Raw genomic sequence first — 14,019 nt, 5'->3', positions numbered from 1 at the left:
TACAAATACTATCTATGAGTCATTAATGCTGGCAGTTGTAAACAGCACGAGTGAGTGGGTGTTAATGGGTTTGACAGTCGGTTGTATTTTATTCCCCTGGAGCAACAATAATTCCCCTACCCTGTGCCACAGATGAAACTATTCTCATCCACAGAGGATTGTGGCTTCTGGGGATGAGAATGAGATGAAGCTAAACCCCTGGTAAGGGAAAAGCCCTGGGAATGAGGTTGGGTGGTTGGGTACCTTGGAGAGGGCCCTGAAGCCGAGGGCACGTGCCTGTTGTTTCACTGGAGAAATGGGATTTGGGTCACTGGGACTGGGAATCAAAAAGAAAAAAAGTGGGACTAGGATTAGGGCAAAAAATATACTGGGAAATGGATTTTTTTTAAAAATGGGCTGAATCCCACTCTCCCCCCCCCACATTTCATGGAGTGCTGAGCAATGAAAATGTCAGTTACCGGCATCTGCTAAAATCGAAATGAATTATGGGTTCTGTCGGAAGTGGACGAGCGAAGCAGCTGGAGATTAGTAACTAGTGCATTTCCATCATGGCGGACGAAGTGTGCTTTGACGAAGAGCTTCTTTTTAAAGATTTTGAGGTGGAAAAAGCGAAGAAAAAGATTACGGAAGGAAAAAGTGATTCCGCTGGAGGAAGGTCATCAAAATTTTTAAAAGAAGAAAACTTACGTCTAAAGAAAGCGCTGAGAAGTTTGATCAGTATGTTGAAAGTAGGTCGTACTACGCAAGATCCCGAGACAGAAAGGTATTCGCCTCTGTTTCAAGCGATTTATTTCGATAACAGGACGTCTCTCAGGAACAGGGAAAAGATTGAAGAATTTGCTCAAACTTTACAGCGGCGTGTTGACGACGTTAATGAGAGGGAATCGTATGGGAGAGAGAATTTCTCACCATCCATCTTCGAGATGAATTATGAGCTGGAAAAGTTAGCTGAAGATAATGGTTATAACCCACCGTTTTCTGTTATCAGTTCTTTGCAATACTATGATGTATACTGCCTTGACTGCTGTGGGCTTCCTTTGATAGATTTTAATCCTAAAATCAGCGATGGCTGGATAATTCCCAAATACGAACAGGTTTATTTCACTGTTTTGAATGATGAAGAGACAGCTAAGGTGAAAATAAAACAAAGCCGTGCTTGTTTTAATTGTGGAGAGTGTGGCCATGTTCTTCAAGACTGTCCTACACCACAGGATCTTGCAAAAATTAATGCAAACAGGAGAGAATTCCGAAATAAGTTTGCCTCACCAGTGAATTTAAAATCCAGATACCACTGTGATGATAAATCAATGCAGCGCTTTGCAGAGTTTAAACCAGGGATCATTAGCGTGAGACTGAGAGAAGCGCTTGGAATTGGTGAACAAGATGTACCTGTGTACATTTATAAAATGCGATATTTGGGGTATCCCCCAGGATATTTACCAAAGGAGGCAAAACCAAGTTTGCTTATGTATGACGGTGATGGGAACATAAATGATTACATTGAAGAGGAAGACGGTGAGAATGGGGAAGACATTCGAGATTCTTTTATTGAATATCCAGGATTCAATGTTCACCTACCAGAAGGTGAGTTGATAAATATTCAATGACGACTAAAAGATGCTTTGGGCATGAAACGATTGCCTGCAACGCATTATAAACTTCAAAATTGTATAAAAAAGGGAGGGCTCGAGACTAACTTTTTCACTCACTGGTTTATTGGCTAGTGACATGTCAGATTTTACTAGCCAAAAGGAATTTTTCACTAGTCAGAAATATTGATTTCTATCAATAACTGTTGACGTTTCTGAGTTTTTCACTAGCCAAAGTGGCTAGTAGGAATGCTAAATCTGGTAGCCAAAACCTAAGTTTTAGTAGTCTTTGGCTAGTTGGTTACCATTAGTCTCGAGCCCTGAAAGGTTGACTTAATAAACTTAGTAAATGGCAAACAAGGGAATATTTGTCGAAGCAATAAATATTTGGTATTAAGGGGAAGCCTCGAGCCAAGCAGCCCATACTGCCGGAGCTTATCCCGGTTTCTGTAGCTTTAAGCAGCTAAGAATATTTCTATCCCCCCCCTGAATGGGATGCTAGTCCATCGCAGGGTACCCCCCCCCCCCCACACCACCCCAGTATTATGTCGGGCCAGTACCCATTTATACACATGGGAGGAGAGAGGCACTTTGAGAGTAAAGTGTCCCTGGCTAGGGCTCGAACCCAGACCGCTCGATATGGAGTCTGGCGCACTAACCATTAGGCCGCCGTGCCTTCCATCTTTGGTATTAAGAATCAAGATAAATGAAAGGAGTTCATTCACATGAAAAGTGTTCACACCCAACAATATCTTTGCTAGTGGGGTGGGTCAGGAGGGCAGGGGCTCAGGAGAAAATGGGTGGAATGCTGGAGAAGAGAGGGCTAGAAGCAGAATAATTTCCCAAGGTGGTGGAACTGGGAGAAACTGAGAGAAGTTTCACCAAATTTTGTTAAATTTTGTAAAAGAAATGGGACAAGGGGAAGTGAACCACTACAGAAAGAAGCGGGAGCACCTTTCTCAAGTGATAATTGATGCAAAGAGTTACGGTGTGTTTGTCATGTGAACTTGGGTGGTTGGAGTCACATGTCAAAATGTCTCTGTACTGGCTGGAAGTGTCCAGGCCTGGTATTCAATTTTGATAGCTTCCTGTAATCTTCTGAAATTGTTGTTTTCCCTCACAGTGATGACTGCATTTTCTGTGTTTAAAATTTGTTTTTGCTTGTTTTGTTAGGGCCTGTTTACATGATTCCGGAATGACTTTCATTCCGGAACGAGTTCATTCCATCCCCATACATTTCTCTGTATCTGTTTACATGATACCGAGACGAAAGTCAAGTCATTCCGGAATGAGTTCATTCCGGTTTTCATTCCGGAATGAAAGTTTCGTTCTGGAATGACATTTCATTCTGGTATCATGTAAACGCAGAACGAATTTCGTCCCGAGATGAAATCGCAACTCATTAAACCGCGTACGGACTCCACAGTTTAAATTCAGAGCAAAAAAACGTCATAGCATTTACTGTTTAGCCCAAAGAAGCAGCTCTATATCAAATTACTCGTCAAAACTGCAGATACGGCCATTAATGGGCAAAAAAACATGTTTGCGAAAAACATGCGCCATCTTGTTTTGATCTCGCGCGAAACATGCGCCACCTTGTTTTGATTTGTGCGCGAAAATCGCGCACGTGAAAATGCCTTTGGTTGAACCGGTCGACTCTGTCATGTAAATGCAGAACGAACTTCATTCCGGAACGAGTTTCGTTCCGGAATGAAAGTCATTCCGGAATCATGTAAACAGGCCCTTACTTTAAGACTTGTTGTTCGTCTGTACATTGCAGGTGTGATAGACAGGTCTGCTGCCATAGGAATGCCGCCAATGCAACACCATCAACATATAGACAATTTAGCAGCCCACTACAAACGACAGAGAGGACTGTCCAAAGCTAATGCTGTCAATCAAAATAACAAGAAAAGAAAACGAACAGAGCTGGAACGAGATGAGCTGGACATGGAAGTGGAGGAAGATGGTAAGTCTCTTTTTTCTAGGTGGGGGTGTGGGGTGGGGGATGGAGGGTGGGGGTGACTGTAAAGGCAAGACTTAACTTAAACTGAAAAAAATAATACATGAATAAGCTCTAGGATTTCAAATTGTTACCTTGAACATTTCTGTATTATTATAATTTACCATGATGTTTTGTTTAGTGATATGTTTATTGTCACCTACGTGTAATAACTTCATAGTTACCTTAAATAACTTCATAGTTACCTTAAATAACTTCATATGGAAGATGTGTTATATACATGTTATGCTTTACCATTATACTTTTGCCATCTACCAACTGTCCAGTTTTTCAGCTGCATGCTGGTATATGCCTTCAGTATGCCTGTTACCTGAAGGGAATTAATAGCAAACTTTTTTCTCGTTAGGTGGAAGAAATGCTTTATTAGAGCTGGGTTCAGCAGAGTCATCTTTGAAGCTTGTGACTGCCAAGAGAGCAAAGTACGATAACAAATCTGATGATGGTGCCCAGGGTGATGGCACAGGTTACTCTCCCTCCCACCCTGGCGTGCAGTATGGATCAGAGGAACTGGAACTTCTCAAGCGCTACAGGAAACACTCTGGGAGTAACGCCATACCTCACATCCCTGCAGAACAACATACAGAACTGAGCAGTTCAGCCAACAATGGTCAACCAAAGAAAATAAAGAAGAGAACAACTAGGAATAGTGTAGAGGAGGGGGAGGTGATCTCTGATGATGATTTGGATATCGAGGAAGAGGAGGAGGAGGAGGAGGAAGACGCTGAAGATGACTACCCTGAGACTACACTGGGATGGTGGCTTAAAGAACCCTTAGCATCTGTGTCCACCACGCAGCCCAGGCTTTCACCACCCGCTAAGCCCCCAGTACAACTCCCACTGGAGGCACTGTCAAGATTCTACACCAAGAGCACTGTATTACAGAAGATGAGTTTTGAGGATCGCGTCATGTGGCTGGATCCCATATATGGCAATCTTCAACCGGTGTCTGGGCGATATGACAGGCTGAGGAAACTTCTAGGAAACAAATCTGCTAGAAAGTGAGACTTTGAGTTGTCATGGCTACCAGAATGCCAGTGGATAAGGATTTAGTATTATTAATGACCATTTTGGTTGGTACTGTGGGGTGAAATATTTAAAACGACAATATTGTAACTGAAAAAAGAAAGGAACTTGCATTGGTTACCAGTTCTTTTTACCTAGTCTTGATTAGTAGTTTTATTACATTTTCCAAATTTTTAAAACTTTTGGCTATAAAAAAAGCAAAAGATGGGATGATGTTTCGGCATCATCTTGTCGTCTTTTCTCTTATTTTTATAGTCAACTGTATTTCTAAATTCAATCTTATTAGAATTTCAGACTTTTAATCAAAACTTGTTAGACTTTTAGCTTCAAAGCAAGATTTTTGCGAGAAATGGAGGTCGACACTTTCATGACATTTAAATGAAGGACTGACTTTCGGTGGTCACGAATCAGGTTTAGAGGGGATTAAATTGTACATAGATGATATTTTTGTATACAAGGTTATTGTTAAATTCGGATTTGAAAAAACGACAGTTTTGTGAACACTTTTAAAAGTGCTTAAGATCCACAATTTTATTGTAAAGCAAGAAATATGCATTGACGTTTTCATGAATTCTCTTCATTTCTTTTTAATTTTTCCACGATTTTTATTCGTGGAAATAAAAGGACTTTTGTTGTCACAAGAGAAAAGTAGCATGAAGAAGGGGACTTGTAGTCAAGAGCTTTTTAAGGGTAGCATCTTTGACTAGACCATAGCCGTAGAGACCTGGGTTCAAAATAATTTACTTGTACATATCACATACGTGAACAGTCTTTGTACATTAGAGACCCTAGATCACTCGTTTATTAAAGAGAATGGAACTAATAACTGAAATCTGATGCAATGATATGCTTATCAAGTCAGTAATTTAGTTGATAGCAAAGAGCTCCAGCAGCTTGCTCTATCCAATCAGAGCAGACCTGTTTTTTGTTTTTTAAACGAAACAAGAACAAACCGAAACCAAACGTGACTTAAACGAATAATAATTCTTGTCACAAGGTCGAGAAATTTCTTCGCGAAGCTTTCGACTGTATCGCACAGTCTTCATCGGCGATTAAAGTGAGCTCTACGTTGTCACGTGAATGCAAATTATTTAATCGCGTGACAACAGATGATCAAAATTGGCGGGAAGATCATAGCCCCCGTCGCCATTCAACGTTGGGCGTTGACGTTGCATTCACGTGCCAAAGTGGCCCGCGAGCAGCAAAGAGCTTACTTTAATCGCTTATGAAAACTGTGCGATCACCTTGGAAATATTTTAAGACCTTGTGACAAGAATTATTATTTGTTTATTTACTACCAAGGTCAAGATGAACGTACATAGTCAAACGTGACTTGATTCACGTGCGCTTTCCCGCGCTTTGGCCGGTTGCATGCTTAGCGATTGGCTCATACTATCCCTTTATTTATCTGCATTATATATTGTCTGCATGTTTGAAGTTTTGTTTTGAAAACTCTCTCGTGAGACTAGTCATATAGTTGTACTAGAAATTGTAGAAACGTTTTGTGTTTTAATAAAACCTACGTGGTTAATTTTGTCGGTACATTCATAGGTAAAAGTGTATTACTGAAATATTTACAGAATTCTTTGAAAAACGTCTTTGTCGTTATAAGGTTTTAAGACTCTAATTGATCAACTAATTTCCGTTTTAGCCCATTTATTACCAGAATTGTTGTATAGCGGTTCTTTTTAAAAGCGGCTCTTTGTCGGCCACTCGTAAAACCGACAGAGAAGATTAACTTCCTACCGCTAAGCAAACAAATCTTAGAAACAAATTCATCGGCGTTTTGTAGGGAAACGTTGGAAGGATTTGAAGGAAAAAACATAGCCATCGTGTCGACAAACTCCATTTTCATATTGTTTAAGACAAAATGATTGTTGTGAAGGCTGGTGCCATTGCTATGGTAATTCGAAAGAGTTTTATATCACTTTATAACATGTTTATGTTATTTTCACATTATTCGGCCAATCGAAAACCAAAGTAAGTCCAGGAGGTGAGAAGATCAAACTAGCCACAAGCTATTAAATTTCACGCGCGGTTGTCTGTTCTGTGATTGGCTCTATGGTTTGAAAAAGATAGATGTTCTTTTTGAACTCAATCAAACCCGAGTTGTGCGAAATTTTTACGGTAAAGCGACACCCTTAATTCTTCCCGCTTTTTTTAATTCCATCCGAAAAAGTATGGTTCGATAATACGTTGGACTTTTTAATAAAAAAATTGTAATTTTGCTTGATAGAAGGGCCTGAGTTTAGACCGAAACGAAGCATCGCACTAGCTCTGTCATATCAATTTTAAATAAAATTAACTAATCACTCTTTCTTTTCTATTATCTTACGAACTTTTGACATCCTGTCAAGTTTACAGCTGTAAACGTGTTTTGTTATTCAGATTATTCTCTTGGTTCTTGGGATAAGGATAAAATGTTGTGGTTATGGGCATAAAAACACCTGATGAACGGATGATTTTCTTTTTTTAATTTTCAGAGGGAATTTTTTTCTTGCCGGGAAATAACGAAATACAACATGCAACATTTCATATCCATTTTCATTTTCTTTATTTTCCAAAAGCTTTTAAAGTTTACCATTTTGCGAGTGTTTCTAAGAGACTGCTGTCACAGAGTATAAAGTTGTTTGTTTTCTAACGAAGGTCATTCATGGCAGTAAGTTCTATGAGCACACGGCCGAAAACAGCATTAAGACCATTTAAAAGGACTGCATTTAAATTCTTCAGTTTTTATTCAAAATTTATCACGCGTTTATTGCCCTTTGTTTTTGCATTGTAAAGATACAAAAACCCAGTATACATGTTTTTAAAGACATTTCGCTTCATTTCGCATTATTACAATCCATGACCGCAGCGCGATATCGTTTATTTGAATAATTTGTAAAGATCTTCGAATGACAGCGATTAATTATTCTCTTTGACTAGGATTTAAAGCGATTTAAAATTCTAACAATAAATATTAGCTACAAATACCTGACGCAATTACGGCAATGCTTTGGCCTAGAATATTCTATTTATGGATAAAAATTCGAAACATGCAAATTTATCGCCTGAAAGCGTTAAAACAAAAATGAAATTTTTAGCTGGAGATCAAAAACCTTTCTCGCGCGAGATTTTGCAGCCATGAGTCAAAGTTGGATCTTTGATTTTCGGTGAACCAGTTACTGGCGTAACTAGCAGCCAATAACATGTGTACATCTTGTGAATAACCCGCGTATCCGTGATAATAATCATAACAGCGTTTCACCGCGTTATAAATGCGGTTTCGATCAATGTAGTAAGGCTTGTTCAACAAATAGCGCGAAACCAAACTTGCGAGCTGCGCGATGCTCGACGGGGAATAGCCATAGTTATATTCAGGATCCCAGTCCGGGTCAAATTCCTGTTCCTCGGACATTCTCACTTCCAGCTGAAATTGTAATTCTCTTAATTCTCGTTTCACCCGACGGACGTCCCCCTCTGATTCTCTCAAAGCTGTTTTAGTCTTATTTAAATCCACTTCCAACAGCGCGATTTGTTTTGTGAGATTATCAATGGTTAGTTCTTGATCTTTTACCGTCTTGTGTCTCGAGACTAAGTCTTTTATTATTTCGCATTCTTCGTGGTGATCGGGAAGTTCGTACCGTTTCACGCTTTTTCCACACGCACCGCAATCAATCAGCCCGAACTCACACACTTGTAGATGTGCTGGGAGTTTCTCCAGTTTTAAAACCATTTTACATCCGTGTTCATCATTATCGCAGTGTACGGCAAGGCCCTCTACCACCCCTCTAAGGGCTAACACCGGAATAACCTCGAAAGGCGAAACATCCGACCGGCAAGTCGGACACGAGGTTGTGTTGGGCCTATCCAGCCAGATATGCAAGCATTGATCGCAGAATGAGTGTCCACAAGGTGTAATTACGGCTTCTTCCAAGACACCGGCGCAAATACTACACATAAGATTTTGATCCACGTGTGTCACAAATCTGTTGAGTCCGAAGCCCATCGTCAACTTACTTCAACTTGTGTTTACCCTCACAGCCGGGAGATTACAAAAGTGTGGCTCTCTTTCTCTAGATCTTGACGTTAAAGAAAACCGGCGCTACCGTTGTGTTATTGCGTGTTCGTCAGCTGAGAAAATATTGTTTTGTGAAAGTTGTACACGTCACTTTTCATTAACAACAAAAGCGCTCGCGTGATTTGCATAACGAAACACGAGCGCGCGTGGCGCTTTAATTTTTTGCGCGCGAGCACACGTAAATATCAAACAAAGAGAGACGTTTGAAACTGCCGTCGAGCCAATAATTTTACCAATAAAAATTCTCAAGATCGTCAGCCTCATCGTTAATGTGAAATCTTTCGCCCTTGTTATTAAATCTGTTATTTTTAGCAGGTAATTAACATCTTAGTTTTTGTTTCGATGCTTTCCCCATTAGAAAACCTGTTGTTTTTGTTTCGTAAGCCCCCTGAAGAAAGTGTATTGTGATATTGATACCGCACGACAAATATTCAAAGTAAAGGAGGCAGGATGTTTTTAAATTAAGAATCTCTTAGTATATTGTTGGTTGGCGCGTTTTATCTGCAATATTCGACTCAAAGAGAAAAAAAGCTCCATAAAAGCTTTCTCAACAATAACGAGGTCAAGTTTCAATTTGCATCGACTGCTGTTTATTCAAATTTTCTGCTCAACCTGTTGAATCCTTTGTTTTTCAAACAATCTGTTTTGTCAGATTTCGCGATCAAGGTTTCGATCACTACGTACGAGATCATTCGTTTGAGCTGTTTTAGATACAAAGAAATCTCAATCCGAAACAGTAGTTCGTAAAGTTTTTTGACTGATCAGAACAACCGATCGTGAGCCAAAATGATAAAAGTTCTTTTTGTTGTTTTGCTCTTATTTATATTCAATGTAAGTGTCTGACAGGTGAAGCTTGGAAAGTTTCACTTGCTTGATTGGATTTTTAGAGAACCCATCACAGTGTGACGTGATTGGCAGTTGTCGATCACAAGGAAAGTTCACCTCAAAGAGCACCTATTGGATATAAACACAGGGGCATAACATAAGGGTTGGTATGGTGTTTCGGTTGAGAATTTTTACAAATTAATAAAGGATGAAGCGCTCAATAACTTTAATGTTTCCTCTTATGCCCAAAATCTATCCTTCCGGAGGAAGAATTCATCCTAATGCAACATACATTAACAGGAAGCACACTAAAAGAAGGATCTACAAAATGAAAACAACACCAGATAATTCTTCAATGCTAAAATTTGAAATTCTTACCCTGAAACTCTAATTGGAGCTGATATTTTTGAATCAGGAGATCCTATTGTAAAACTTAGAAAGAACACAGAACCCAGAAGGTGTTTAGAACTGCAATATAACTACAATTTCAAATCGTTTTACTTATATTTTGTCTCTTAGACATGTATTCACATATATAGCTGGATCTGTTGGATTTACGGTTGTTTATTGATCTCTCTCCATGGCAAATGCCATGTAAAATAAAACAAGCTTTATTTCGATTTTCCTGTAATATAATCTGAAACTACTATTTCTCTCTTTTCTAAAACTGACATACATGTAACACACAGGAGTTTAGTTTTCCGGTTTGAAAGTTTCGTCGACAAGTTCACGGACCTGCGTGTTCGGGATGGGAAGTTTGTGTGACAGCTTTGCTTTGCTCATGTTTGTGTACGACAAAACATGTCGAAGTTGGCGAGTTTTTCGTTGACGAGTCTCTTTGTTAAAAAGCTGAAGGATGAATCTGTCAGGTTATAAAACTTCATTGTATTAGTCTTTTTGACAAGGAGACTTTTCATGTCATATACTCGTAAACAAAATCTTGGCATATACATTTTTTTAATTTTCAAGCGAAGACAATGGTGGTGTGCTAATACAAATATACTGAGAATAAAAATGAAATATTTGAATTGGTTCTTTTAAAGTCAATACGACATTCAACTAGATTTTAATTAAAGAGCATCTAGTTTGACGCACTGTAACAAATATTACGGTGTAAATTTGTATTCATTTTCTGAAAATTCCCTGATGCCGGATTGAGCCGAAAGTATTTTAGCGCGCACCAACGTTTGACTATTCAGACCATATTTTATTTTCAGCAAAAGATAATGTAGTTAATATACGTTACAAAGCAAATAGATCAGAGTCCATGTCACTTAACTTTTATTAAAATTAAACTGTCTAATTAAAAATAAGTGACCATAAGAACGATTTTATTTAGGTTGATCGATAGGACAATCGAAAAACAAGACAATGTAAAAATACCATTCTGCTTGAATCGATTTCGTTTTTCTAGGGTTGAAAGTGTTTCAAGTGAAAATTGATATGGCATCAATCTTTTAATATGCCTTTCTTGAGTAGATGTCTACTGCAACGTATTACAGAAACTACTTTGCGAAAGTTCCGGGTTGCTCTTGCTAGTAAACAGCGCTGGTCTGGAAGCGTAATGTAAGAATTTGTTGATTGAGAATCTAAATTCGATTGAAACATACTGACTTGATGCAATAAAGTTAGAAACCCTTATACAGTCAACTCTCTCTTAACGGACACCTCTATAAGACGGACACCTCTGGAAGACGGACACCTGGTGTTGGTCCCGTCCCTGCCGTTTTTCAGTCATTTTACTTTAACTAAACTCCCTATAAGACGGACACCTCTCTGAGACGGACAGTTGCAGCCGGTCCCGAAGGTGTCCGTTTTAGAGAGAGTTGACTGTAAAAGGGTTTTAACCCTTTTTGAGAATTTAAAAATTCTCATCCAATCCTAGTTCATCAGTGCTGTTGTACCATAAAGCCCATGGGATGTTATAGCATTTTCACAGTAAGCCCAGCATAGTCAAGTTACCCTATATAACTATTCATCACTATTCATTTACACTTTTGGGTAAAAGAAGGCGCTGTAAGAGTTAAGTGTCTCGCTCAGGAAGTGCACGAACACAAAACAGTGACCCCAGGAGGCGCGCGAACCTGGGCTTTTGATCTTGATCGTGAATCCAAAAGGCGTGCTAGCCATTAGGTAGACTTGCTCCAAGCCGCTCGTTAGATTCGCAGGAGACCGCTGGTTACGGAAACGAAGGGCGCGCGCGGGCATGAAAAACAAATCAGCGAAGGATCGTGGCGGAACGAGCGACTTGTCTCACCTGCCGCGCGCCAATTCTGAAATGTGGCGTCACCAGTGGATTTTTCCACCGGTGACGTCATCGAAATTATGTCAATCATACTATTGCGCGCGAACTTACTTTAATTCTCGTCAACTTAGCGCGCTCTGCTCGCGAGACACGCGAGCAGAGCCGTCGAGGGCCATGACTATAATTTCTCACAATAAAGGAAAGAAAATCACAATTTAAACACACGCCACGGCGCGCGTCAACTGCACACGGCACACGAAACTGACGTCAACACGATAAAAGAAACCAACTCAATGCACACGAAATGATACAACTTTTTCGCGGCAAAACGTCAGCTAGAATCGATTTCCTGCAAGTGACACAAGTCGCTCGTTCCGAGCCATCCCTCGACGCACGAACAAATATCTCGTTGAGATATGAAGCTAAGTGCATGACCACTATAAACATATACTTTTTATATTTTATATTTATATTTATTTAAGCAATCATACTCAACCTGGAAGTAACTCTATCGACACGAAACGCGCGACTTGGAGCAAGTCTAGCCATTACGCAACCGCGCGACTTACTTTAGCACCGTGGGTCTGGAGTCTGCATTTCAGTTCGCTTCTGTTCTTCAGCTTTAGGTCGATTTTTGCACCAACGAGACGAAAGAGAGCATACAACTCTTGCGCGAGTCGCGCGAGTGCGGAGTTATTATAATTATCGAGTTTATTAGTGAGATCATTAATTAATTATTGGATTTTAATCAGTCAGAGCTTACGTAACAAAAGCTTAAGCTGATGTCGCTCGCCCGCTCAGGCTGAAGAACATCCTCATGGATTATGGACGGGAGTAGACTATTGTCCATTTGTTCCAGCCTGGTGGCGACTGTAAAAAGGAGCGTGTCCATCAAGGCAGTTAATGAACTCCTTGATCAGCGCAACATATTCACGGACCTGCTAAACAAACTAGAGGCCGCAACTAATGTCAAAAGACACACTTTGTTCCTGGGCGGCCTGTGCTTCATCTTGTTCTACCTGGCTGTTGGTTATGCTGCAAACTTTCTGTGCTATTTCCTCGGCTTTGTGTTTCCAACCTATGCGTCAGTGAAAGCAATAGAGACTGGTAATGTGACAGATGACACCAAATGGCTCACATACTGGCTGGTTTTCAGCACGGTGAATTTCTTGGAAATTTTTCTGGAATGGATTCCGTTATATTACCTGCTAAAGTTTTTCTTGCTTGTTTGGTGCATGTTTCCTGGCCCATGGAGTGGTACAACCGTCATTTACAACTTCCTCATCTGTCCCTTTGTAATGAGACACAGAGACAAGTTCGACACAGCTATCTCCGAAGTCGCGAAGCACGTCCGACAGGCCGCCGAGAAAGCAGCGGAAGATTACGAACCCATGGCGAGTGTGGACCTGTTTTCTGAGGTGAGGAAGATCGGCGATATTTTGGCCATAAAAGAGTTGAACCGCAGCGATGAAGACCACGATGCAAAGACTAAGGAAGAGTGACTGAATGAAAGTCTATAATCACTTACTCAGACAAGAACTTGCTATAAGTTAAGCCTGGCACGGAATTAAACGTTAAACGGCTTACGCTCTTAAAATAATCTTAAAAGAAATCATTCTTTGTTCTGCATCGTAATAAATTGATCTAAAAGCCACACTTGCGGCATACCTGTTTGATCTTGATCATTTTATAGGGTATCTAAGGGTTTGCTACCTAAATTTCTTGATATTTTCGTTCTTCACAATAACTGCTAACATCCCTCAAGAAAAATAGCTTGAAACTGGTCAAAATGTCCAGTGACATGTTAGAGTAGGTTAGGTGCTCAAAAAGGTTGATACGTTTTGTGTGACATCCTTGACTTTTTCGTGCTTGATATGTGCTTCAAACCTATAATTTACTCAAAAGTTGCTCAGAAAGGCAAATTTGCTCGAGGTTGCTAGAACTACAAAAAGTTGCTCCAAACGCCAAAAGTTTCTCAAAAGTTGCCGAGCACAATCGAGACGGGCCTAATTTCTATAGCTAAGTAACTATAAGCTGTGATCTACCAATGATTATCCAATAGAGTTGAATATTAAGTTTGCTGCGAGTTTAACGCGATTCCGGTACGACTGTTATACCGTTTAATTTCTTTTAATGATATGGCCACCTCCCTACCCCTCCCCCTTACCGGCAAGAGAGGATGACCATCCTACTCTGTGGCGCATGTGTCCTACCATGAATCTTGCTGTGAACAGTATTATTACAGTTGGTA

General features: G+C 40.0%; 2 protein-coding genes and 1 pseudogene across 2 annotated transcripts; 2 read left to right on the top strand and 1 right to left on the bottom strand.

The window, feature by feature from the left end:
* Positions 1-501: 501 nt before the first annotated feature.
* LOC144635336 (zinc finger CCHC domain-containing protein 8-like) lies at positions 502-4,769 on the top strand. Its single transcript, XM_078494449.1, has 3 exons — positions 502-1,584; positions 3,370-3,558; positions 3,959-4,769. The coding sequence occupies exons 1-3, from the start codon at positions 549-551 to the stop codon at positions 4,612-4,614; spliced, it is 1,881 nt and encodes a 626-aa protein (XP_078350575.1). The 5' UTR covers positions 502-548; the 3' UTR covers positions 4,615-4,769.
* A 2,408-nt stretch (positions 4,770-7,177) lies between these two features.
* LOC144635356 (E3 ubiquitin-protein ligase NRDP1-like) lies at positions 7,178-8,866 on the bottom strand. Its single transcript, XM_078494464.1, has one exon. It carries the CDS (start codon positions 8,624-8,626, stop codon positions 7,718-7,720), a length of 909 nt encoding a protein of 302 aa, XP_078350590.1. The 5' UTR covers positions 8,627-8,866; the 3' UTR covers positions 7,178-7,717.
* A 3,655-nt stretch (positions 8,867-12,521) lies between these two features.
* LOC144634402 (receptor expression-enhancing protein 5 pseudogene) lies at positions 12,522-13,421 on the top strand (annotated as a pseudogene).
* The last annotated feature ends 598 nt before the right edge of the window (positions 13,422-14,019 follow it).

Source organism: Oculina patagonica, chromosome 13 (assembly GCF_052425735.1).
Source record: "Oculina patagonica isolate OP01 chromosome 13, crgOcupat, whole genome shotgun sequence".
Taxonomy (NCBI): Eukaryota; Metazoa; Cnidaria; class Anthozoa; order Scleractinia; family Oculinidae; genus Oculina; species Oculina patagonica.
The sequence above is the reverse complement of the archived record's forward strand: the minus strand, read 5'-3'. Positions and strand labels throughout refer to the sequence as shown.